General features: G+C 41.8%; 1 protein-coding gene across 1 annotated transcript in view; it reads right to left on the bottom strand.

Annotated features, from left to right (window-relative positions):
- The window catches only part of nrg3b (neuregulin 3b), a 195,573-nt gene extending 170,468 nt beyond the window's left edge, over positions 1-25,105 (bottom strand). Inside the window, exon 1 of the mRNA XM_005471251.4 lies at positions 22,480-25,105. Within this exon, the coding sequence (XP_005471308.2) occupies positions 22,480-23,314 (835 nt within the window). The 5' untranslated portion in view covers positions 23,315-25,105. The remainder of the gene's footprint in view (positions 1-22,479) is intronic.
- Between the last annotated feature and the right edge of the window lie 310 nt (positions 25,106-25,415).

Below are 25,415 nucleotides of genomic sequence, written 5' to 3'. Positions count from 1 at the left end.
AAATCCTAAGCAAGTTGGTTGTTATTCAATTTTTTATGGACTGTTAAGTTAAAGAATACAACTTTGGGATAGCTGAAACCTAAATATTGCAACTTTCCAGTTTTTTATCTTCACGTCTTTCGTGTGGGTTTTTTTTTTTTTCTGTCTGTACAGACAAAGAGAAAGTAGATTCAGGGAAAAAAGCAGCAACATCAATATATTAGAAACCACTCCAGTTGCCCTCCAATCTGCTCCACACATTCAGACACATGTGTGTTTACTCAGCATACAAGGTCATGGCTCCAAAGACACAACTGTCCACAAAAAGAGAGAGTATAGAAATGAAAAGCTGTGCCTAGAAATGAAACGCATTATATGAATTATAAAACAGCCTAGCGACATTAGCAAAATGACATCAAATGTGAATAGCAGAGTGCAAAGAGAAATTATATTTCAACTGAACTGCAAACAGGGACATGTATGCACACTCTACATCATAACCATCTGCCTTTTTCTAATATTTGCAGAAGCCTGTATGTTTTGGGAGGAGTCCATTTTGGCAGCCGTAACCTCGCTCAGTCTTGGACTAGAAGCCAACCTGCTGTATATCCCCACATGCAACGCATTTGTATCATTTTAAAACTACAGTCTTGGGCAGGTTGTTGGGCAGGAAACCAGCTTTTCTTCCACCTCCATCATTCTTCTCCCCGCACCCCCTTGTGGATACAAACACACAACAACAAACACACAAGTGGCGCACTCGTGCAGCAGCAGTGTCATCTGGTCCTTTCAGCATCACTTCTCTCAAGGATCTTTAGCCAAGGCCAGCAAAGGCCACAAGGGATGGAACGGGTGCTGTCACGCACATCTAAAAATCTTTGATCCCATCCATGTGTTTAAAATTTCATACACAGCCATTAGCTTGTGGTAAGTTGGCTTTTAAAGGGGACCACAGAGGAGGAACCATTAAAGTACATCAGGGAGGTCAGGGAATTCGCTGTCGTGTGCTTTGAGCATGCCCTACTTAATTTTCCAGCAACAATCAAATTAAATTAGATTCAGACATTTTTGATGTTTGAAAGTCTTGCCTGTCAAGGAACTCAAAAAGTAAGCAGCACATATTTTTCATTTATGCTGCAAAATTTCCTTTCATGCTGACTGATGTCAAAAGATGTTGGTCCTTTGACATCAGCGTATCTACAGAGTCGAATATTTTTTAGACAAGACCGGAAGCTATTAAAGATGGCCTGTCTCGATGGGCTGGGTAAAACCTCATCATTAATTTACTTGAATATTTAAGGTATTGTCAGGATGTCTTGCAGAAAGCCGACACAGTTAATTCATTATTGTATGCATGACTTTGGCACAGCCGTTCCTTCATTCATACTTTCTGTTAGTTACTGCTGCCAGATTAATTCGATTTCCAGCAAACATCTTTGCTGTATTTTTGTTGTCTGTTGCTGTTATTTAACACAGAACTTGCTCTGTCCTGATTAGATATCACTGATTATGTGTTTCCATTTTTTTCTTCTTTTGAATAGAAATCTGTGAAATGCAATTAGAATTTCATTTAATTTGGTGATGAAAATTATATCGTAGCAGAGGACAGAATTTGAGCGTTTTGTGCCAACAAATTTTCTTTTCATTGCTAGCACTGCATCTTGATCAGTGAATATCATAAGCATCCCTGACTCTTTTTTTTAATCCAAAGTGATATTAGCGCTACCCTACTAGCTTAAATCTTTACTTCACCATAATAACAAGCAACATATTACTATAACATAAAATCAGTTTTAAGCCTACAGAACTAACACAATGGAGAAGAACAGCATCAGGGAAAGAGCATTGGGCTTAAAAGTAAATAAAGGTATAGAGAGAAATAAAGGGGATTTTACTGTGGGAATAGAGGCAAGCATGATGCAGAGGCGAAAAGTGACAGTGAACCACCATTTGTCATGGTTGTCAATTAAAGACTGCGGAGCTTTTTAAACCAAATTCGCATCCAGTTAAAAAAACTGAATACAGACGCTAAAACGGAAACGGATAGAAAAAGAACTCTGATTTCATTTATCGGATTTAAAAGTGAATTCACAATTGCCTCTGGTGCCGTCTTGCACTTTGCTGTAGATGCGTATAATTTATCCCCAGTAAGGGTCACCCCATAGACACGTAAGCCTATACATACACACAATTTCAGTCCTATTGAGGGGATGTTTGTGGTGCTTGAAGGTCACACTCAATAATGAATTTAGTGGAGTTGTGGCAATTATGCACACAAAGTGTTCATTCACACACACACACACACACAAGGGGGCACATGCACGCACATGCGGGTGCATGTGTGTGCGTGTCCCTTGACTCCCTTCACTCCAGTGCAATGATGATTGGGTCTCTCCACTGGACTGACTCCACTCCTGCTCTGCCATTTCACTCAGCACAGTGAGAAATCACCTAGTCAGTCTAGGACTATTACAGAGTAATTGGCCTTTTAAAGAGGGGTTCCACCATGTGAAACAGTGTAACTGAGAATGATACTCTTGTTGCTCCATTCTCCATTTTGTCCTCGATTTCTCTACTCTTACATTCCTCACCCCTTCTGCCTTTCCTTCCCGCTTTCCTCCCCCCTCCACTCTCCTGGCCAGCTGCTCTCGGCGTGTCTGTGCCTTTCAGCATCATGTTCGAGCTGCACCCTGTCTTCTGCTGACTCTCGCTGACCTCTAAAAACCTACGTTACCTCTTTCAGCACCGGACAGCTCCACACCAACTTTTGAATTTTGAAAGAAACATCAAAAAACAGATCAGAGCAGAAATTCGCTAGCAACGACATGCCACTACTGCCAGCCACGGCACTAGTATTAAAGATGACACTGTCCACGCAAAATGGCTAAACCAACCAAAACAGCAACAAGAATAGAGACGGGAGAAAAAAAAGTTGATGTTAATAAAAGAGGAAGAGCAGTAAAAAAAGACAAGAAAAATGCAACAATGGGAAGATTCTACAGCCATGCTTCTGGTGCAGTGAGGCTGGGAGCTAAATACTAAATTATTGAGTAGTTGTTGAGACATTTGACTCATACCCACAAATCAACCTCATGCAAGTGATACCGGAAATATAAAAATGTGACTTACAGCATAGATTAATGCAAATTTTATTTTATACTATGAAGCAAAGTGGTCCAAACCAAAACACAGGACAGAACTGTCACAATGCTAAATAGTTATCATTTTGAATCCTCCTGAAAGTATGACTGAAAACATACGTCTTTATGCAGGTGAGAAAGTCCTTTATGAGACATAATGCAAAAATAATTGACTTAATAAAGATATAACTGGATCTTTCAGAGCTTGTAGCTGACTGATGGCAGCATGATTTTTTTAAATATAATTTTTAGTTGAAAAACTTTAAAGACAGAGTTTGGACAAACTGATTCAATATTCAGCTCAATAATCAATAATCACTGTTTATGTTTGAACATTCAGAAAATAAAACTCGCACTTGCACTCGCAACTAAATGATGGTAAGTTCTGTGTTTTACAGCAGCAACTGCATTGACATATAGAAAATCGGAGCAGAATGAAGAAATAAACACTTAAAAAAATGCATTAAATGCTTTTTGGTGTATGATGCTGATGCTACTGCTGCTCATAGTCATGATATTGAGCTTTGTTTGTGCCGAATTATTATCTGGAATAATCTGAAATTATCAACCGGAATTTCAAGATGGTTTTCTTGTCGTTACCCAAACCTTTTTAGTCTTCATCAAAAAAAATTATATATGATTTTATTAATTTATCTACTTATTTTTTATTCATTTATTTTTGTTAAATGTGTTATGAATCAGTGTATGTTTTATGAGGGAGAGTACAAGTTGGTAATGCAGATTGTGTTTTCAGTATTTATTGATGCGTTTTTAGCAGGTGGGAAAATTAAAACCTGGAGGACTTTGCTTTGCACTCAGTTTCTTGACACTGGTTAAAGTATCTTCATTACTTTTCCATAATATGTGTTTGCACGTGCATGGCTTGTGTATTCACAGAGATAGGGCCAGGGAGAGAGCTGTGAAAAAGTGATACGGGGGAAGAAAAGGGAGTAATAAGGGGAAACAAGGGGAAGGGGGGGTGTGTGTGTGTGCATCAAACACATCAGCACATTAGCAGACTGTTTGGCTTAGAAGGAGGCAGGAGGGCTCCCAGGAGATGAATCACATAGGTGTGTGTGTCTATGTGTGTGTGGGAGAGAGAGGGGAATGGAGAGAATGGGGAAGACAAATAGCGGGAGAAACAGAGAGAAAAACGCTGTATCTGAGAGTGGGTATAATGAGAGTGTGACCACGTGTCTCTCCGTGTGCCTAAGTGTGAACATGTGTTCTTTTGTGCGTGTGACATGTGAATCTCTGGAAGTGAGGAGGAACAGGATTTGGGCCCTGAGAGAGAAGGTGAAGAATGACATCTTTAACAGTACACATCAGCTGAAAACCATAGAAAAAAAGCAAGCACAGTGTGAACCTGCCAGCACAAGCTCCATATTTTAACAGCACTGAAGGCATAGGTTTAGTCTGGACACATGTAACCTCTCCCTTTGGAGGTTTCCTGGGCCGAGAGGAGACACAAAGGGTCTGACCCAAGGCACTCTGCAGGGAATACGTCTCCCAGTGGCACCAGAGGCTAGACTAAACCCTAAGAACCTGCAGCAGAAAAGCAGGTCTGGGTTGCTTTGTTGTCATGGTGACCCTGACCTGCACATGCTATATATTGGGGTGGCTGGTAAATGGCATCCAGTGACGTGAAATGATTATGGAGATTGTACTTTGAACAGGATGACCCAGGCAGTAAGCATCTAACCTATTGATATGTTGTTTTGCAACAGCTCAACATGGATTAACCTGCTACAACATCAAACCAAGCCTTCATGTGCGGGGATCAGAAGCAATTTAGGCATAGTGGTTGTGCCAAAAGATGCAAAAATAAAATGCATGCGTGTGTGAAAGTGTGTGTGTGTGTGCTATAGGGCAACTCTTTAAGAATTTTCATTCAAAATACTGAAGTGCAGATGCATCATTTACATTAGTTTCCTGTGTTGGCAGTAGTGTGTTGCTCAGGCATAAGCTTTCTGTGGGACTGTTTTCCTACCGCAGCTGAAGAATCTTATGCTAGATTTCACCAGTAGAGCTACTGACCTGCTCTACCACAGCTTAAGTCCAACAGCAAATTAATCTGCTGGCATTTTGCTTTCTGGAGGTGGCCTTGGGATGTGCTTGAACTTGGATGTGTATTGTTCATTTATTTGTGATGTAGATTACTTTGTAGATTACATGAAGAACAGCCCTACTTTTCATCACAGCACCCCTGACCCCCACTCCAAACAAAAAAAAAGAAAAAATGAAAAAGGTACAAAAAAGTCACATTCTGGCAGAAAATGCTACTCAGTACAGCTACAAAACTGCCAACTTGTTCACTTTAGTATATATGAAAGTAAATAAATGAAGTACCCCACTGTTCGTGGGAAAAAGCAGAGCAGATAAGAGCATATTCAGTGCTCATAATACTTTTGTTTGTAATCATTTCTGGGGATTTACCTATGATGACATCACTGTGTGATCATTAACCAATGCCTGGACTCATCATTGTTCTTTCATAGACCAAAATTATTTGTAGTTTCAATGGTTAACTACAGAAAACAACAACATACATGCAGATGAACTGCCAGAAGGTACTGCAAAATGCTGTTCAACTGTTATATTACTTAAGTTACTGCAGTTTTACTAGTTCACTACTCCGAGCTGATCAGATACATGTGGTTCGTCTGTTTTAATCTTCTTAGGGTGGATTTACTTTCCAACAGGCATGTTGGAAACCTATGCATGATGTAATATATGATATGTTGCGAACTTTATCCAGGATAGACGTCAGAGAATCAGATTAAAAATGGATTTTTCTGACGTTTGAAGACAGTAGCCATCTGGCCAATGAGGAATCGCTGGTTGTGTTGTCTTTTTTAAAGCAGGTTTCTCATCAGAGGATTGTGCAGCCCAACCTCACCTTGACTCCGAAGCAAAGAAGGATATAAAGTGTTGCCCAAAAGACAGATAGTGAAGATTGGCTGGAAGGTCGATAACTCTCAGTGCATGTGTGCGGCTCTCCCGCATAAGAAAAAAAAAGTAGGGGGAAAAAAAACTCAGGGATTCATTTAGATTAGTCGCTTGCTGATCTTCCACTTCCTGTCACAATGAGTAGACAGGGTGGCTTTCGGACAGGGGAAGCTACCTCTAGAAAACACATTCATGCTGCTAGCCAGACAGGAAGACATCAGAGAAAGAGAGAGAGAGCCAGCAAAATTCCGGCCTACTCCTAGCCAGAGAGCGACAGAGAGAGAGAGAGAGAGGGAGGGTGGGTTGGGGTGGGGGATAGGAGAGGAGCAGGAGAGCAGTAATATGTTTTCATCTGAAATATTAAAGCCTCTGCATTAATCTGTCTTCGCTCTCCCTGGGGTGCTGGTGAAGGCTCTCTCTGTCCTAGAGTTCCCCTGGAAAAGGACAGAGGCTGACTGCCACACCTCCTGCTTCTCTTCAGGACGCAACTGCCTCTCCACCTCTCCTTTCATAATGGCCATTTAAGTGTTTGAGTGGGAGTGGGCAGCGTGCTAAGGTTTTCTGAAATGGCCGCTACGGGCCGCAAGCGCCGACTGACCAATTTTGAGCTTAAGGACAATGGTGATGTTTTTTTTCCACACTTTGAAGAGTTAAAAAGCTGATGAATAATGGCTGAATATTTATAGTTTTTAATATCAAGTAAAACATGTTCTAAGCTCTAACATTTGCTGATTATTTTTATTATTATTATTATTTAGATCAATATTAGAAGTTGATAAATGAATTATTTAATTTGTTATTAACTAATTGAATGAACTATTTTAGCAATTTACAGCGAGCAGATACAAACTGATATATATTTTTAAATTTTATTAATTTCTAATTCATTTTTTATCTATTTTTTATTTTGTAAAGTTGCCAAATTACTTGATACTGGAAAAACTATTTCAATTCATCATTCTGAGAAATATTAATAGATAGCCAAAATTAATTAACTTTTACTACAGCTGAGTAAGTAAGTGTCCCGTCTGATGCATCAACGGCATAATTAATATTTTAACCTTAAATGGACGCCGATGCCAAAGTCAGCAGGTCAGTTTAAGAGTCTTCATTAACGACTTTAAAAAAAGGCAGGTCGTAATGAGTGCTCTCTCGGCTGGATTTTTGGTCCATCAAAGCCTTCAAGCTTTTAACACCTACTCTAAATGTTCTGCTGGCATCTCATGAAGGTGGTGGCACCCATCTAGTCTTTATCTAGGCCACCAGATCTGCAGCTGGACCCATCTGGCCCAGCTTTCTCCTCGTTCTGTCGCAGCACATACACACTTGCACGTGTGGGCACACATGAAATCCATCACGTACATACACACACACTCACACACACATACACACACACCAGCTGTTGTGGATTACCAAAGAACAAGTGCAGTATTTTCTGACTTCTGGCCAGTGTTTGATGGCCTCACCCTGGATGTGACCCAACACAAAAGCACAGGCTTGGTTATTATTACATACAATAACGCAGGGTGCTTTGCTTCATATGTGCACTGGAGTCAAGCTTGTGGAAAGAGTGAATTGTGAAAAATGGCAGGTAAGAGTTTGTAAAGAAGTAGTTATCAGCATCCATCACGCTCACTGAAACCCAAAGACTTTGCAAGTTAGCAATAAAAAGCACATCGTATAGATAGTACCAAGAGACTTCACTGTTTGTGGTGCAAAAATCGGACAACTTAAAACAATCCCAAACCCTCTGCCAAGAAGAAGCCCATGAATTATGCCTTGTGCTTTCTTATCTGATGGAGCGCTAACATGGCCACTCAGAGAAATGTGGGTTCTTTTAATCAAGACGGTTTCCACTTCTGAGAAACAGGAAATCTGTCTGGCCTCACCTCCATCTATCTTAACTTCCCTCCAAACATTGATCTTTGCACACTGACCCTCCAATCTTCCTACTACCCGATCTCAGCTTAATCTTCATTATTCTCTCTAATGCCACAGACTATTTCTGGATGGAGTGTCAGTCCCATCTTCACTAACCCTCACAGCATCCAGAGGTCCCATGCCACCCTTATTTGAGACACACACACGCACTCCACAAATTCAAAGACTACGCAGTCCTTTTGTAAAACAGACGGTTTAGGAGTAACAACATGCAAAATAGTCACTTGGGTACCCAGCTGAGGCTTTAAAGCTTAAGTTATTATGAAGGGGATAGGGTGAAGCCGTTGGACTGAGGCAACCTCACCAACTGCTTTCCCACAACTGCAATAAAATATTCCGTCATATCCCTCAAGCATCCCTGACTCCAGCTGGGATCAAAGAGTATACTTGATGACTGAGAGAGGAGTGCATATTAGTGCCAACAACGGCGCTGTCTCACTTGCACCGAGCCCTTCATTCCGTTCCATTAATGGCCGTCATGGAAAAACACATGATAGGGTTTGGTGTTTCCATTTCCTCAGTAAGTACAGACGCATTAGAGCAGAAGACACATCGGAGCACGGAAAAGTCTTTGCATGTCACTCGCGTGCTCTTTCATGGAATTATAACGATGGGAATTTATGTTTCTTGTCTCTGCTGCTGGCTGGTTTGTTTGCACTGACTTAGCAGTCGAAAACAGTGAAAATCTCACTTTTAACGCGTCCTCCCAAGCACTGCAGTAAACAGAACAACCTTAAAATTATGAAAGGCTCAATATGCACAACTTTTGCTATTCAAGAGATCAAAACAGGCTCCACATCTCACTGTGGCTGTATTCCTTTCAGGCCGACTGTGACAGGTGTTTTATAGGAAGGAGCACTGTTGTTGTGGATGTCCTATCAATGATTCAATGCGGCACATCAGATGGAAGGGAGAGACAGAGAGAAAGATGTCTCTGCCTGGATGTTCGGAGGCGAACTTTCAATATATAATTCACTGAGTTGTCTGACGGATGGGGTGCGAATGTGATGGATGCTCTTTCAGTCTAGTGAAGATTCAGCGTACTTAAACCTTGGATCTCTTAGGCCACTTTGAGTATGAACTACACCACTGCCAAATGTCCTTTTATGATCTTTTGATCCTTACACTGTACAGCTGAAGAACCGAAGCACTACACACACGCACACAAAAAGCACGCACCGAACAGGTAAGTCGCTCTCGCACACGTTCCTACAGAAGATAACTGACAGCCAGTTCTTCCAATTAAACCAGGAGAACAGCAGAAACTCTCCAGTAACTCTCCAGTTGAGTAATCAAACGCACACAAGTGCAGTGAGTAACAAAAACACTTCATCCAATTTAATACTGGCAAGTGTGACGTGTGATAAATGTATTTACTCCCCATTGATTTTATTGATGTGCATTACAATAACAACACCTCCACTGACTACGCACTGTTTCCATGAAAGCCTTTGTGGGTCAATCGCGGATTTGCAATTGTGTTTACTCAAGCAGAAAAGGGTGCTTGACACAATTTAAATGAAATAAATGTCATTTCAGACCACCTTTTTTTTTGTGATAAAAAGGAACTGAGCAAAGATCCACAGTCCAAAGAGTGTGAGTGTTTATTGTTATGTTTAATCGGCAGGCTCGGGCAACAAATCCATGGAACGGAACCACGTAAGATGGCAGATTAGGGGAATACGGAACACACTCTGGAGTGATCGCTACGCTAGGGCTTTTGTCTTGTTATCTTTGGGAGAGAGTTGACATTATCCCCATGGATAAGGTTTTACCATGCATGGATTACCGCATGAAACAAGCTGTGTACGCCCCCAGGAAAATAACACGAGAGGACCTTAGTTGATCCCATCTCCCTCTCCACTCGGGCTCCATCCCTCACTATTCATCAGTGACATGATCGGCACACCTGGGGCTTCTGACACTGTGTTTGAAAATAATGACATCTGCTGTAGTTTCACAAGGGGCATTAGGCCATTTTTCACTGTATACTGAACAATGGGGTGTGCAAATACTTAAACAAGATTTTGCTTAGTCTTTGAGGCCACGTTAATGTACATTCCTGCACAGATCTTTTCATTAACAACTTTTCATTCAATTTACACATATCAGGCTTGAAACCATAAGGCAGGAAAATGGCCGAGCTAAAAAGAGACACGATCTAAATTTTGTATGAGCGACATAATACTAAATAAAAAAAGACAAGACGAAACGTTATTGAAAGGGACGTCCTTTAAAGCGCTCGACTGAAGTAGCCTCCATACAGTGGTATTCCACTGTTTGCAATCTGAAAGCCTAGTTTTCTTTCTTTCTTTTTCCTAGTTTTTAAGATCTAATGCAGCGAAGGATCAGACTGACTTGTGGACAAACATAAAACAACACAGACGCTTCCATGCAGGCTGGTCCTCAGCCTCTTAAAGCTTTGTGTACAATGAGAAGTACTTTAAAGATATGCCCAAACGATACACGGAGCCAGTGCTCTTCAAAACACAGTGCTGCTCCACTTCAATTAGCATGACGCGCCGTCTCGTTTTAGTTTTGATCAGAAGTCTTGCAGCAGAATGTTGAATATTCTGTAGCTTCTCAAAAGACGAAGGCGAGTAAGGCATGCTATCAAGACAGCTTCTTCTACATAACATGTCATCCATTTGATGAATGCACAAAAAGTTGTTGAAAATAATTTCATGAGACTTGAAACAGGACCTTAACTGAAATGTTCTTCGTGACAGCAAAGTCTTTGGAAGGTTTTAAATAGAATAGAGGCCATTTGAACCTCAATGTCTAGGTCAGGTTTGTGTAGGAGAGACTCAACGACTGCAGCAGCTCTGCGTCTGGAAAAATCCTATTGTCAGGGGATGTGTTTTTAATTTTCAGGACATTATCTGACACTCTGTTATAGTCATGCTTAAAAAATCTAGTGAAAAGACAGCACGGAGAGGATTTCCTTTCATCTTTAAAGACTTTTTAAGGGAGGAAAATCGATGCATAAACTCCTGGAGTATGAAGGTAGTATTTCTTTGTGAAAATATCTATGTTTGTGCAGTAATTTGATTGTTGGAAGAATTTGGTAATTCCACCCCTTGTGCCATTTGGGGCCTTACATATCACCATTATGTAATGCCTCACAAAATAACAGATGAATTGGATAATCTATTTGTAATTCCATTTCACATTTGCGGTAAGGTGCAAAAAGACGTGAATGGAAATTATTACATAAGGAACTGAGCTGTTATGGAAAGCAATGGCTGCTACACCTGTGCAGCTTAAAGGTTTAGCACAATATGAACAACTAAAGAAATTCAGGGTCCTACTTTGAGCACAGCAGATATCAGCGATGAAATACGCTCGATTTCTTGTCATAATTTCCTTGGGAATTCTTTGGAGGAAGTGGCGACAGTAGCTAATATGGAATGATGAATGATACCCTTATCTCTTCCGGTACACTCCTCAGATAAGAGCTCTTATTGGCTGGTAGTCATATTATCAGGGATGTGAGGTGACTGGAAAAAAAGGGAAAGAAAGCCTGCAAAGAAGAAAGGAGACAGAGGAGAGAGGCGCGAGGGTGACTTCAAATAGAGGACAGAAGGATGAGAATTTCAAAAAAAAAAAGAAAGAAAGAAAGGAGAGACTAAGTTTAGAGGCTTGAATGATAGTGGGAGGGAGACGAGAGAGAGAGAGGATGAGAGAGCAAGAGGTGACCTCCATCTTCACCTACACCTCCACACGCCAAAACAACCCTCTCCATCTCAACCAGGGCATCATGGCACGTTTCCCGTCACTGGGGGTGGCAGCAGGCCACACATTGCAGTGAATCAATCCGACTGCTGCAACCTCCGCAATCCACACTCTCCTGCAGGCTCGTCATGTACCCAGATGCTATGTGCGAACCAGGAAGTGAGAAATCATGTTCTACATGCTGCACGCGCCTCCGTTCAAAATCGTGATTTAAACATATCTCTGTGCTGAAACAGCTGAGGTCTAGATACAGATAACTTTGGAGGAAATGATGAAACGCTGTCTACTTCACAGCAGGGGGTTTATGTTTATACCAACAAGATTAGTGCTAGTCGGAAATTAACAAAGCAGTTGCAAATTATTTTTTCTCTTTTTTTTCTTTTTTTATTGAGTATCTATTTAAAAAGTAAATGTAAACATTAATAAAATCCACAAGCATCCTATCGTATGTCTTACTCACAGTGTTCTCCTTTTATAACCCCTCATGCAGCTTTAAAGGATTTGTAGGCCGTAAAAATGTTTTTCATAATAGTTAATGAAGGTTTTATGCAACCACTACAGCTGTAATTTATCCAGAATGGAATCCATTTATCTAACAGAGTAGGGAAGAACTAACCTAGCTAACCTAAATCACAAATGGCACTGCCACTTACAGTCCCCTGGCAGACAAAAATTGGACGTTATTAGATTCATCGCATCCCACCAAAACCTGCCTCAAAGCCACCATCACCACCAACGCGTCGCGGCCCCACTTCCCTTCTTTTCTGCCTCTTTTGTTTGCAAATTGATAACAGAACCAGAGACCCCACAGGGTCTGTAATTCAATATTGGGATCTAACAGTCTCAGATCAGATATGATGGACTGTAATCCTCTCTGCACTTCCACATCCACACACGCTCCTATATCTCAGAGCCCCTCGAGCTATAGGGAAGTAACTGGGTTCTCTTCGCATCGATGAACGAATAACTAACTGAATGAATGAATGAATGAATGAATGCGTGAATGAATGATGGGTTTTTTGAGAATTAGAAGCAGACCTAAGTGAGTAAGTGAGTACCCACTGTGTTAGACTTGCATTTGACAGCTGGTGATTGAACTGAGCGTTAATGAGCATTCCCTAAGTGCATGCATATCACCACTGTCGCTAAACCAAGCCTTTAAAGCTGCCCCCACTACTTACTTCTTTCAATTTGAAAGGATATAAAGTGGGAGACGCATGGTCAGAGACAATAATGATCCCACTGTTTACTTTTCATAAGGATTATTCTATTCCTTAGGCTAAGAATACCTTTATTTCTCTGTGGAAATATTAGTAACAACTTCCTCTGTGGGGAGAGATATTGCCACAATTATTAAAAACAAAGAGCAAAAATAAGCGAAATCCTAAAGTTTTTTTGTGTTTGTATCCAGGGCACTTATGAATACTGATGCTGTTGCCTCTGAATAGCAGCCTATTGAAGCTAAATTCCATACACTTACATCCTTTACATGTTTTTGCCATAATAGGATCAAGCACAGGATGGCTGAAGTGCTTTATAAAAGGGAATCTTCATCAGTTATGCACATTTCCGGCAATATACATTCCACATGCTATTCTTTCTATATATTAATATTTCACCTCCCTGAATTTAATGCTACTTCTCGCAGCTATCTCCCAGTGGACATTTTGTCCACATGAATCACACAGTTATATTATGAACCACTAAGATGGCTTCATTCAGTACTTAAAGTAGAAAAGTTTCTCCACAGTGGATAAACAGGATATGGATGACTGCAGTGACACACCGAAAATATACTTGTACCCAGACAGAAATGGCTGATAGATGAATCACATTTCAGGGCAGCTGAATAAAAAACAAAGCAAAACAAAAAAGAAATCAAAAGATTATAAACAGTTATATTTTTTTTGCTTCTCTTCAGCTGTTTTTTTTTTTACTTTTCTGTCTCTTTAAGGTCTTGCCTGTATAGCAAGATTGACAGGGAGTGAGATACCTGTCTCGAGCCACATTCCCTCAGGAATCACTGACCTTTTACCACCAGCACGAAAGTCATGTATAATTTAGGTTCCAGGAGCTTAAGGTTAGGGTCGGGGACATTGTTGCAGTTAGGCTCATATTTAACCATCAATGCTATCTCTTTTTCTAGAATGTTCTCAAAAGTCGACACTAATAGAAGCTGCCGATTGATCAGTTGGGTTACTATTATCAGCTGATACTTTCTATTTGTGGCACAGTGCTGTGGTGGTTAGCAATGCTGACTCACAGCAAGAAGGTCCTGGGTGCAAATCCAGTCTGACGCCATTCTGTGTGGAGTTTGCAGGTTCTTCCTGTGTCTGTGTGGGTTCTCCTTGGGTAGTCTGGTTATCTGGTGATTCTAAATTGATTATAGGTGTGAATGTGACTGAATGGTTATCTGTCCAGGGTGTTCCCTGCCTCTACTCCTATGACAGCTCCAGGTAGCCCTCAGAAGAAGACTGATTAGATATTTGCTGATCTATACTAATACTGATATTTATGACAATTGATAAACATTAAAAAAGTAGACCCTGGAGAAACACCCTTCAAGTATCTTATGAGCGTTGATATTACATAGTTTGTCCACTACGGTGCAGTTTGAAGCTTCGCTGTTAGCAACACAAGTGTTTGAAATATCACAAAAACCAGTTTAGAGAAAAAATACCCACTGATACAGACGAATATCAGATTTTTATATCACCAAATATCACTATCGGCACTAGTCTTTAAAATCTTCTATCAGTCAGCCTCTAGTCGCTAGCAGCAATCCACAATCCAGCTTCATAAACTGACCATTGTTTCCTGAATTTTGACATTTTTGTTTCATACAGAAAATCTCAAAAGTTTCAATTTTCTACAACATAACAAATGCAAACATCGAAATTCCTTGATTCCTTGTATTTGAAAAGAAAGAACTTTTGTTATTTTTCTTAAAAGGTGAATCTGTAATACTGGCCATTTTTCTTGAATGCCAGAATCAACACAAAGAGTTGCACACTCTTACCAGAAGTTGGTCTAGTGCATGCCTTTCCCATTTATCTACATAAAAAAAAACAATACAGCTTCCCACACATATATGCATAAAATGTATGTGTACTGTATAAAATAATACACTGATACACTGATAACTTTGACTGATTTGCATTGCTTGCTGATTCAGTTCAGTATAGAACAAACCATGCAGACATTGTGGTGACAGGACTGAAATGAAATACTTGTAAAATTCAAATGCGGATAATACCTTCAGGGCAATCTGCATAAAAATGAGAGATAATAATAGAACGGCTAGAATGGTGGTCTGAGATATGTAAAATGTCTGGCTGAGGCCCATTCAGTTAAGTGTGATGTCTCTATGCCTTTAACTTGTATCTGGATCCTCACTTCTGGAGCATGCTCTTGAGGTTTTTGACAGTTTTTGCCCCAATAAATTAATTTTTTTATTTTTCTCTTTTGTATCCAACACACCCCGTTTCGCTCCTCATGCCATCTTTCTCTCTTTCTCTCTCCTAGCCATCCTTACTCGAGGCTCTCTCTCCCGCCCTCTTCCTTATTGATTCTTTGAGGTTCAGTGAATAGAGCAGAGCACCAGCAATGGAAAGGGCATGGGATCAATTCCCACAAAATTTCAAACATTCACTGGGCTGTCACTCTAGGATAATGTGTCTGCAGGCTTACCCGACTGAATAGACAGATGTATTCTGCTTTGTTATTGGTGCCCATCAGTGTCAAGTGTCTCTGCTAGATGTTCAGGGCCACCACTGCACAATACTGCACACATCTTTAACTGTCTGATGAAACCAGATAATTCTAAATTCATAATTCCCTGATATTTTTTAAGATCTCTGCTTGATTAACTTGATAAAAAATAAATAAAAGATTGTTGTTTTGATATTGTAGGTGTATAGTTGTTTGCATAGTAGAAACACTAATGGAAGCCATTTGGTACAGTGTCAGAAGAATTATAGGTAGTGCAGTGTGTCTGAGTGCATGGCCTTTCTTAATGCCTTCTATAGCAGTGCAAATATGAATAATTTCTATTTGTGTCATCTTACCTTTCACACAAACAATCTATGGATACAGAAACAGCTCCCCACTCATTTTAATCAATTAAGCATCTAAATAAGTGTTTGGTGTACAGCTGTGCTAAACAAAGCTTTCAAAAAGCTAACTAGCATTCACTGTAACAACATCAAAGTATTGCTACCTTAAATGGGACTGTCGTGCTGCTCTTCTGGAGCCGACTAGCTGGACTAAAATGTAACTTAATGACTTTCAGCCTCAAATGATAGAAGCTGGGGCCATATAAGCCTGCCTTCCAACTAGGAAGATATTTGTAAATCGGTGCAGCTGCACGCACTGTGCAGAGCCAGCCTTGCTTGGGCCGGCCTCAGCGAACAAGCAGAGCATGTCTCGGGAGAGACAGAGGGGCCTCAGAGGCAGCCTGGCAAATCTGAGCCTGACCTCCCTGGAGAGAGCGAGAGAGAGGCAAACTGGATTTATATCTTTGTTTTTAATCCCCCTTACACGCATCACTTGTCCTACAGTAATACTTTGTGCAGGCTTTGTGTATAGTCAGGAAGCAACAGAAACAAACAAACAAACAAACAACAACATCAATAACAGAAAATCAGGGCTTGCATGTCAAAAAAACCTTTCTACTTTTTTTTTCAGTAACATCAGAGAAAACATATCATTTACGGTTATGGCCTCTTTTTTATTCTTCCTACATCTGTGAGGTACTGTAACTGGCTCGCTTTTAACCCTAAAATCATATTATGATGCTATTCTGACTAAAATGAAGTAAGTATAGTTTATTTGCATGGCACATTTTCAGTTCAATTGTATTTTTACAGCCCCAAATCACAGAAACAGTCACCTCAAGGTGCAAACTTAAAGACCCTACATTTAAAACCAAAGCGCTTTACAATAAATCAATGATAAAAACAATACATGAAAGGCAAAAGTTGAATAAATATAAAATAAAAACATTCCTAAAACACACTGTTCACATAAAACAGCATGGCACTACCAGCCTACTCTCCAACCATATTTCCAGAGATCAGCTGATTCCAAAAGCCTGACAAAAAAGGCAAATCTTTAGTTCAGATTTAAAGACAATCACAGCCTTTGATTCTTGTCTGAGGTCATTCAGGAGATCATTACTGAGTCTTGGCGAAACAAGAGCAAAGGCACGACCCCCCTTTTGAAATAAGCTTCGATCACAGGATGGTTAAGGCTGATTTGGGACTAAACCTTAATGATTTTGAGCAAGTGTATGGACGGAGCATATCTATCACATGCAAGACCATTGAAGTCTTTAAAGGCTTTAAATTTGTGTTGACATTTACTTCTTATTAAGCTTTTTGTGCGTGTATTTATTTGGCTGGGGCCCGTCACTGTAACTGAGATGCCCATCTGTTTAATGACATTTCCAGGTAACAATGAATCTGTCGAGGCTGCTAAAAATAAAAACGTCCAGATTGTCATTTATCATGATCAGAGCTTTTTATGGCGAATTATTTCGTAAGATATGTGTTAACAAACTCAAAAAATCTGTTAATTGCATACAGGAAAAAAAACTCTGAACAAGCAGCTTCAAGATGAAGGACTAACTAAAATTTCATTTCCTTAAGTGACAAGGGAGCCAGGCTGATCATTTAAACCTATAGGGAATAATAACAACAACAGATTTGGGGGTTTTTATGCCTTCAGCGCTCAGCTGTTTTGATTTAATAGCTGCTGTTTTAGCCAGTTAAGTTACAGCTGCCTTGATGGCTGAATTTCTGGCTTTAACACACTTTGATCATGTTCCCCAAAATGTAAAAAGTGCTGATGCAAACTGGGACACTTCCCACATATAAAGGCGCTGACTGACTCTGCTCTTTCTCTAAATGAGGAAATAGCCATTGATTGCAATAAAGAGCAAGAGAGACCTTTGAATCGCTTGCACACAAAAAAGAAGCAAAATTTGAATGTGACTGGTGATTCACAGGTCTGTAATCAGGCTAGTGAGATGTGGACGGAATTACAACCACACTTTACTGAAGATTTCTTACAAATGAGGCGAGAGACGCATGGGCCCCGAGCCAACACAGAGTCTCATGGTTGCCCAACAGACATTCATTGTGCACTGCTCCATTTGCCTGTTATATCCCTGCTTGTGTGTAGAGAGTGGAGCTGCATACATAACCTCACATAGAGAAAAACAGACGAGGGATTCATGCATACGGGCACACACATGCTGCACGGTTTCCTTTGTGTTCACAAGTACGTATCGGCAGTTCAGCGACTACTCATGGATATGAGCTAAGGAGCTAAAGTAAAAGGGGGACAGAAAGCACAAAAGCAAAGCAAAAATAGATGGTGGAATACAATGACACAGAGAGCGGACACAATAACCACGGGGAGAGAGGGAGATGGGGGGGAAAGGGAGGAGAAAGGAATACAAAGAGACTAGGTAAAATATGTCATTATCCTCAACAGACAAAGATTTTCTGTCTTCCAGGACACAGCGATTCATTTAGATCTTCACCAAACGTAGCAATGGTAGTGAAGTAGAGGGAGAGAAATGCTTTTGAAAACCTACCTCCTATATGTCGTCAACCTGAAACCAAAGACTGTACATTATAACAACTTAAAAAATGAAATCCCTTTTATCTGAAGTCACGGTTTACAGGGCATTTTATCACCTGCCAAGAATTTTCCTGCGTGTTCTTCTGCTGTACTGCACAACTAAATGCTCCTATAGCAAGCGTGATACAACTGAGCCTTAGAAGAGGCGATGTTTTCCTTTTATGTTAGGGTTTTGAGAGAAATAAAGCACATAAAGACGGAGCACAAAGGTTATGGAATTAAATGTAATTAGCAGAAGGGTTGTGAGAATACAAGTAATATCCAGTAAATAAAATGCTTCAATATTTGAGCCCATAGCAACACCGCAGTAGACGATGCATAGCAGAATAACGTAGCAACAAGAAGCTTTTTAACACTGAGTGCAGCCTTGACTTGACAGAATAAGCATCAACAGTGGTTGAAATAGACACTGAGAACTAAGCTGTACATTCCTGGTGTCTGCCATGAAGGTTACAGATGTTTGTGTTACACTTACTCAAATTTACTTTTACATTTCAAAGTATATAGATATATACGCACATATATTGGCAATACTGTGACACTATGAAGTCCATATGAACTTCATTTCCTCCATAATGTCATTGAAAAAGCAAACTTTCACATTTTTTACATTCATTTATTCTGAACATGTGATATCGGATATTTCAAACATTTATTGCTTTAATTTAGATGAATATAGCTTATAAATCATGAAAATAAAAAAATCCAGTATCTTAAGTTGGTGAAAGGTTGGGTATTTCTCATCATTCTTTAACAGACTCTCTAATAGGTTCAGGTCAGGTGATTTGGCTAGCCAGTCAAGCAGAGTTATGTCGACACATGGTGAGCAAACCATTTGGTAGTAGTTTTGGCACTGTGGGCAGGTACTTAGCCCTGCTGGCAAAGGAAATCAGCATCTCCGTGAAGCCTGTCACCAGGTAAAACCTCCTGGTAGATGTCTGGGTTGATTTTGGACTTAATAAAACATAATGGACTAACTAACACCAAGACATGGCACACCGAAGGATCACAGACTGTGGAAACTTCACACTGGACTTCAAAACCTTGGCTTATGAGGCTGTCTGCTTTTCCTCAAGATACCTCGGACTTTGATTTCTAAATGGAATGCAACATTTACTTTAATCTGAAAAGAGGACTTTTGGACCAATGAGCAACAGTTGAGTTCTTTTTCTCCTCACTCCAAGTAAAAACCGCTGATATCACTGGTTCAGAAGTGATAAGATATTAGGAATGCAACAGCACAAGCCTCAGTGCACTCCCTGTCAAGTTCTGGAACTTTTCGTCACAATCAAGAAAATCAAGATTGTACTCATCCACGTTACTTGTGCACCTCTTCCCACCACACTTTTCCCATCCAGTCAACTTTCCATGAATACAGAAAGCTTTGATATGGCACTCAGAGAACAGCCAGTCTTTTCACCTTCTGCAGCTTGCCCTCCTTGTGGAGGGTATCAATGGCCGTCATGTGGACAACTGTAAAGTCAGCTGTCTTCCCCATGATTGTGTTGTGTGGACAGAACTATACTATGAGACAGATGCTATTCGTACGGTTTAAATAGTAATGTACTCAAACTTGAAAAGAATGTATCACGATAGTGGATTTCTGATTGGCTGATCATGGGCTACAAGCCGTCATTTTTCACACAGGCTTCATTCAAGTTTTGTTTTAGGAGAAAATCACTTTTGAATTTGTAGATGCTCTGACAATGATCAGCTGCTGTCATGGTTTGATAAATCTAGCTGTAAGATTTTCTGGTGAAGTATCTGGCTGTTAAAATGGCATTACTCACTGTAGAAGCGCAACATGTTTTTCCTTCAAATAACACTATTTCTGGCGTTATCAACTACTAGCAAAGAGCTTTCTTACTATCACAGTGATTTTGATAAACACAACAAGAGCTTAAAGTTTGTAACCTGGATTTGTTATTCAAGGTTATAGTTTGCATTATTATTTTGTAACACAGAGATTCCTAAAACATTAGCCAAAATCCATGCTTGTTGCTTTCAAGCTCAATAAGCCCCGTAGAGTTGTGTTTTGGTGCCAGTGAAGTGCCACCTGCAGGCTTTACTAAAGGATTCAACAAGTGGGCCAAAATGTCAGCCCACTCTGCATGATGTCAACAAGTGGGCTAGAGCATCTATAAAAAAAAAACAACAACAAAAAAAACAGCATCAGCCACCAGCAAAAATTACGTTTACATTTCAAAGCTTCTATTAATGGAAGGCAGCTTTACTAAGTATGCTCTAGCTTGTGAAGCCTGCGCCCTTTTATACTATAGAGTACAAACAGATGCTTCCTGATGTTCACACAAGGGGGTTGCCCACTTTGGCAGCTTTCAGCTGTTTGGCAGCTCTTTGTGGAGTGATATAATTGACTCTGGAGCAGTGGATTATTCTGCAGGAGAAGTCAGAAGACTGTCTTTATGCATTTCCTGGCCAAACAGGCTTACCACAGTGCCCATATTTGGGAAAATGAGAAAGGTAGCACAGCAGGTTTTTTTGTTTAAAAAAATGGTTTAACATCCAATTTCCAAACAGCTACGCAGGAAATATGTTGCCCTAAGCTAAAGAAAAATATATCACTTAATCACTGTCAGTGGAGTATTAGCCACTGACGTGTCCGGTGACGAACACGGAGATAAGAAATAACTTGTAGTCATCCGGAACTGCTGTCCAAACATATGAGCCATAGCAGAAATGTTAAGAAATGAAGGTTCAAGTTGTCATCGTGATACTCTGTCACTGCCCTCTAGAGAAGTAGGCTGAAAAAAAGAACAGGAAGCTATCCAAAAATACTCCAATGGTGAGCCCAGTTATCGGAAGTGAAAATGCAACTGAGCCAGAATAGGGCACTGAAATGAAAGACCCCTACTTAAATCCCAAAATGCTCCCAACATCAGTGAGTTGAAGAAAAAGTTACATTTTACGTAGTCATACCCAGTGCTAATGATTACACACACATCATGCTCCACCCACATAAAAAAAAGAAAATCTGTGTGAAGTTCAGAACATGTCCCTTGTGGAATTGATCACGAAGCCTTCATTCTTTACACAATGCAAAATATGCAAAATTCACAGCTCCCCTGCTTTAAACCCTATTTCCCTAAAGCCCTTCCCTCACTTAGCCCTCTCCATCTGCCATCTCTCTCTTCTCACAACTCCTACTCTTCAATTTCCTGCTTTGTTGTGCTTCCCGCATTCACTTCCTTCCTTCGCCATCCTCTTCAACTTTATGTTGTTTTCAAAGCATTTCTCATCTTTTAATCCATTTCCTACCACATATATTTCCACTTGTCCTCGCAAACGTCATTCTCATCCCTGTACCCATCATATTTCCCCCACTCAGTCTCTTTTTTTATTATTATCTCCTCCTCCTTGCCTCCCTGCAGTGTTAAAGCTGTACCTGCGGCATTCTGCTCCCAGTATCCTCTCATCTAAATGGGATGTGTGGCCTTGTTATATCTGATTCCTCTAGACAAGAGGTGAGAGCTAACCTTTCTCCTGCTTCCACACCTCACCCGCTCCTGTTATTTGTTTTCATAACACAAATATGCTGTCCTCGGTCACAGCATCCATCAAAAAGCTTTAACATCCCAACTCTAGCAGACAAAACAAAATAAATTCTACGAAATGGAGCTCTGTCTTTAACGGTGCTTAAACCACTGTGTGAAAAAAAAGAAAAACCTCCTCCGGAGGTAAGATTCATATCGGATTAATGCACAAGTGAAAGATAAAGACAAGAGGGGTGAAAATACTGAGAATATCCTCGGATATCTGTCTGTGCTAATGAATATGATTAATGTTAAGCTGCTAGAGTATCCACTTTCCATGTGGATATAGAAGGAAAAAAAATTATATTCTCAGGCCATGAGTTACAACAAAGCATATCAGACGAAATAGGTTGTCTTTACCAAGGCACACAGGTAGAGATGATAACTCGTTACTGTAATCAAATACCATCCTTCCTGTTATAAAGGCCCAGAGAAAAAAGAAGCTCTTATGGTACACTCATCGGGAGACTCACACGCATAACCTCACACAGCAGTACTCACTTATACAATTCCATAAATTCAAAAAGTGAACTTACGCGTCCGGAAGCGGTGGTGTGGGCGTGTGGCCGGGCCCTTGCCTGGGCGTCCATGATTCCAGCGTGACGTGGGCTTGACAGGGGCTGGCGGTTGAGAGGTGGTCGGCTGTACCTTAGCAGTGGCCTTCAGTGTAGCTGTAGTTGTAACAGATGTGGTAGTGGTGACGGTAGGAGAAGTCTGCCCTGGCTTGGAGTTGACAGCTCCATTACGTCCATTGCTGTTTCCCTTTCTCACATTACTTCGAGGGGTGACCTCCCTACCGCTGGATGGTGGAGTGAGTCGGGTGGCACGAGTAGCAGAAGTGGTAACAGTCCCGCTAACGCGGGTGCCAGCACGGTTATGAAGGTGTGGGGCACTGTTGCCATCTCCATTGGCAGTGCTGCCATTGGCCGAGTGATTAGCTGGAGGCCCTGATCTAGTTCTTGGCGCTGGGGCGGTACCGTCTGCAGCTAGTGGCGTGGTAGTTGACACCATTGCTGTCGTAGAGGCTGCTAAAGTACTGGTGGCAGTGGAAATGTCAGGCCCCTTGGGCATGGCACTGGGTTTAGAGAGAAATATAGGATCCTGTCCAATACTACCTTTAGGATCCACTAGATCAGTGGGGACATAGTCTTGGACGGATCCCACCACAATCCATTTTAGCAGCATGAGACTGAGTCCCAGTCCCACAAAGCCCATGACTAGGGGCACGGCACAGAGCCAGGTCTGCTGGCGAGGCCACACGGCACAGGGGCCACAGCGGAGAGGGCCCGGGGCTCGAGGAGATGCCTGTTCTGCCCCTGGTTCCTCCAGCGTCATGGCTGCTAGAGTGCTTGCACCAGAACGATCGCTCATCCTGCTGGAGGTTTTTTTTTGTCTCTTTTAAGGTACTGGGGAGGTCAAACAGGTGGCCAAATTACACAATGGCATGTAAGAGGAAGGACAAGTGGTGCAGAAGAAATGCTGTGCATTTTAAGTAAATAGTACCCACACAATACCCGGTCTATATGCCTTCATGCAGCAACATACAACACGTACTAATGCACAAGCACCCACAAGCAGAGCAGACACGAGATAGCCGAAGTTACTCAGTCACGTACTAGGTGTAGGCTTACTAATTAAAAGCTGGCACGGCACTCAAACGCATACACGAGCAATATAACCTACACTCCCTCTGGCGGACAACAAACCAAACGCACATAAACTCACACAGACACAGAAATGCACAAGAATATACACACAAGCACACAGGTTATGGACAGGTGAGAGAGAGAGAGAGAGGCGGGGAAGAGGGAGGGGGGTCGGGGGAGGGCGCCTCACTGTAGTTCAGCGCTAACGAAGCGATGATAAATCCCAGGATGCTTCACTCCCTTGTTAAAAAGCCGACGCAAAAAACCGAAAGATATCGATCCGTTGCGTGGCGAGCTTCAGATTGGAGCTGTAAATCCATACGCGTGTGTGTTCGTGCGCAGACCAACAACCTAGGCTAAAGGCAGCACCCTTCTCCACTCAGCTGGATGATTATCGGCCGAATAAGGTCGGCAAAAGACAAGCCACAGATTGTTCTTCAAATCACTCTACTCTTGGGTCTCATCGGAGTTTACTTTACATTAGAGCCTGTAGCTTATGTGCAGCCTACTAATGGGTTCCCTTTCCCACTTGCAATGTCTTTGTAGGCTGCTCCAACTTTGCCTCTCACAGCCCTTAGGAACGGCCACCCTTTCAGTCGCCCCAGCTGTCGATAATCCAAGCCGGTGAAAGCCACCGAAACTGAAACGAGGCAGGGCAGAAGGGGATCTGATGTGATCTGCCAATGAGACTGGGGCGGTGTTGCTGTTGGTGGTGCCCTGAGAAGCGGGCTAAATCCAATTGATCCTGGTCTAATCCATACGCTGACCACCCCGCGCTGATTTCCCGGAATGACAGCGGCGTGTCTCCAGAGCAGTCTGACTGCAGTCCGTCCCTGTGATAATAGATCCGGTGTTTGGTGGAGGAGAGAGAAGAGAAAGAAGAAGAAGAAGAAAAAACAGGAGCCCCTTACGATTCGTTTACCTTCGCTGCATTCCCACAGTGGTGCAAGCAGCAGAAAGGGAGACGGGTAGAAAAGAGGATGGGGAAGAGAGAGAGAGGGAGGAGGAGGAGGGGGTGCTGCTGCTCTGAAAAAATGATGCGGCGGCTGTTCTTGGAGGCTGCAGACTAGAGAGAGACAGAGAGTGAGGGGAGAGAGGAGGGAGGGTAGGGGAGGCTTGCTCAATCCGCGGTGAATGATGTGGGTTTCACGGCTCCTATCCCATCCGGCGCTCTCCTCCGGTTCATCGCCGTCCTCAATACTCCAAAGTGACGAATAGTGAGTGCCCCATCTTTCCCCGTAGACTCCACGGCTGTAGGTGTGCTCTGACTCCCTTATCAGCAAGAGAAGAGAAGAGGAAAAAAAGAGGAAGAAAGCGACAATTGTGGTGGGCAAAAGCAGAAAGGTAGCGGGGAAAACAAGACAGAGAGCACAGATGCGTGTTGGCTAAAGCTCTGCAGCAGATGCAGATAGGAGGCAGAGGGAGGAGGCGGCGGCGGCAGCAACAGCGGCGCGCACCACACACGCACGGCAACGAGAGAGAGGAGAGGCGCTACCATAGACACACCCCAGGGAGCGGTGGAGATAGAGCGAGGGAGGGAAAGGATGAGAGGAGGAGGAGGAGGAGGGAGGCGCCACCCCGATGTCTTCCACCAGTGGCACACAAGAGCAAGCAAACCAAACACCGGGCTCATAATTTAGGCTATGAGAGTTGGAGCACTACTTCAACTTGATACTTCCGCGGGCAGTAGATGAATCCCGTATTTAACAGTTCACAGGGGACAGCGGTGCTTTAGGCACACAGCCAGCGTGGTTTTATGGCCAGTGCGACTTAGTGAAATGAAAAATGTGCGTTCGTACTTTTAGAAAGCCTACAGTTCAGCAATG

Source organism: Oreochromis niloticus, linkage group LG8, assembly GCF_001858045.2.
Source record: "Oreochromis niloticus isolate F11D_XX linkage group LG8, O_niloticus_UMD_NMBU, whole genome shotgun sequence".
Taxonomy (NCBI): Eukaryota; Metazoa; Chordata; class Actinopteri; order Cichliformes; family Cichlidae; genus Oreochromis; species Oreochromis niloticus.
The sequence above is the reverse complement of the archived record's forward strand: the minus strand, read 5'-3'. Positions and strand labels throughout refer to the sequence as shown.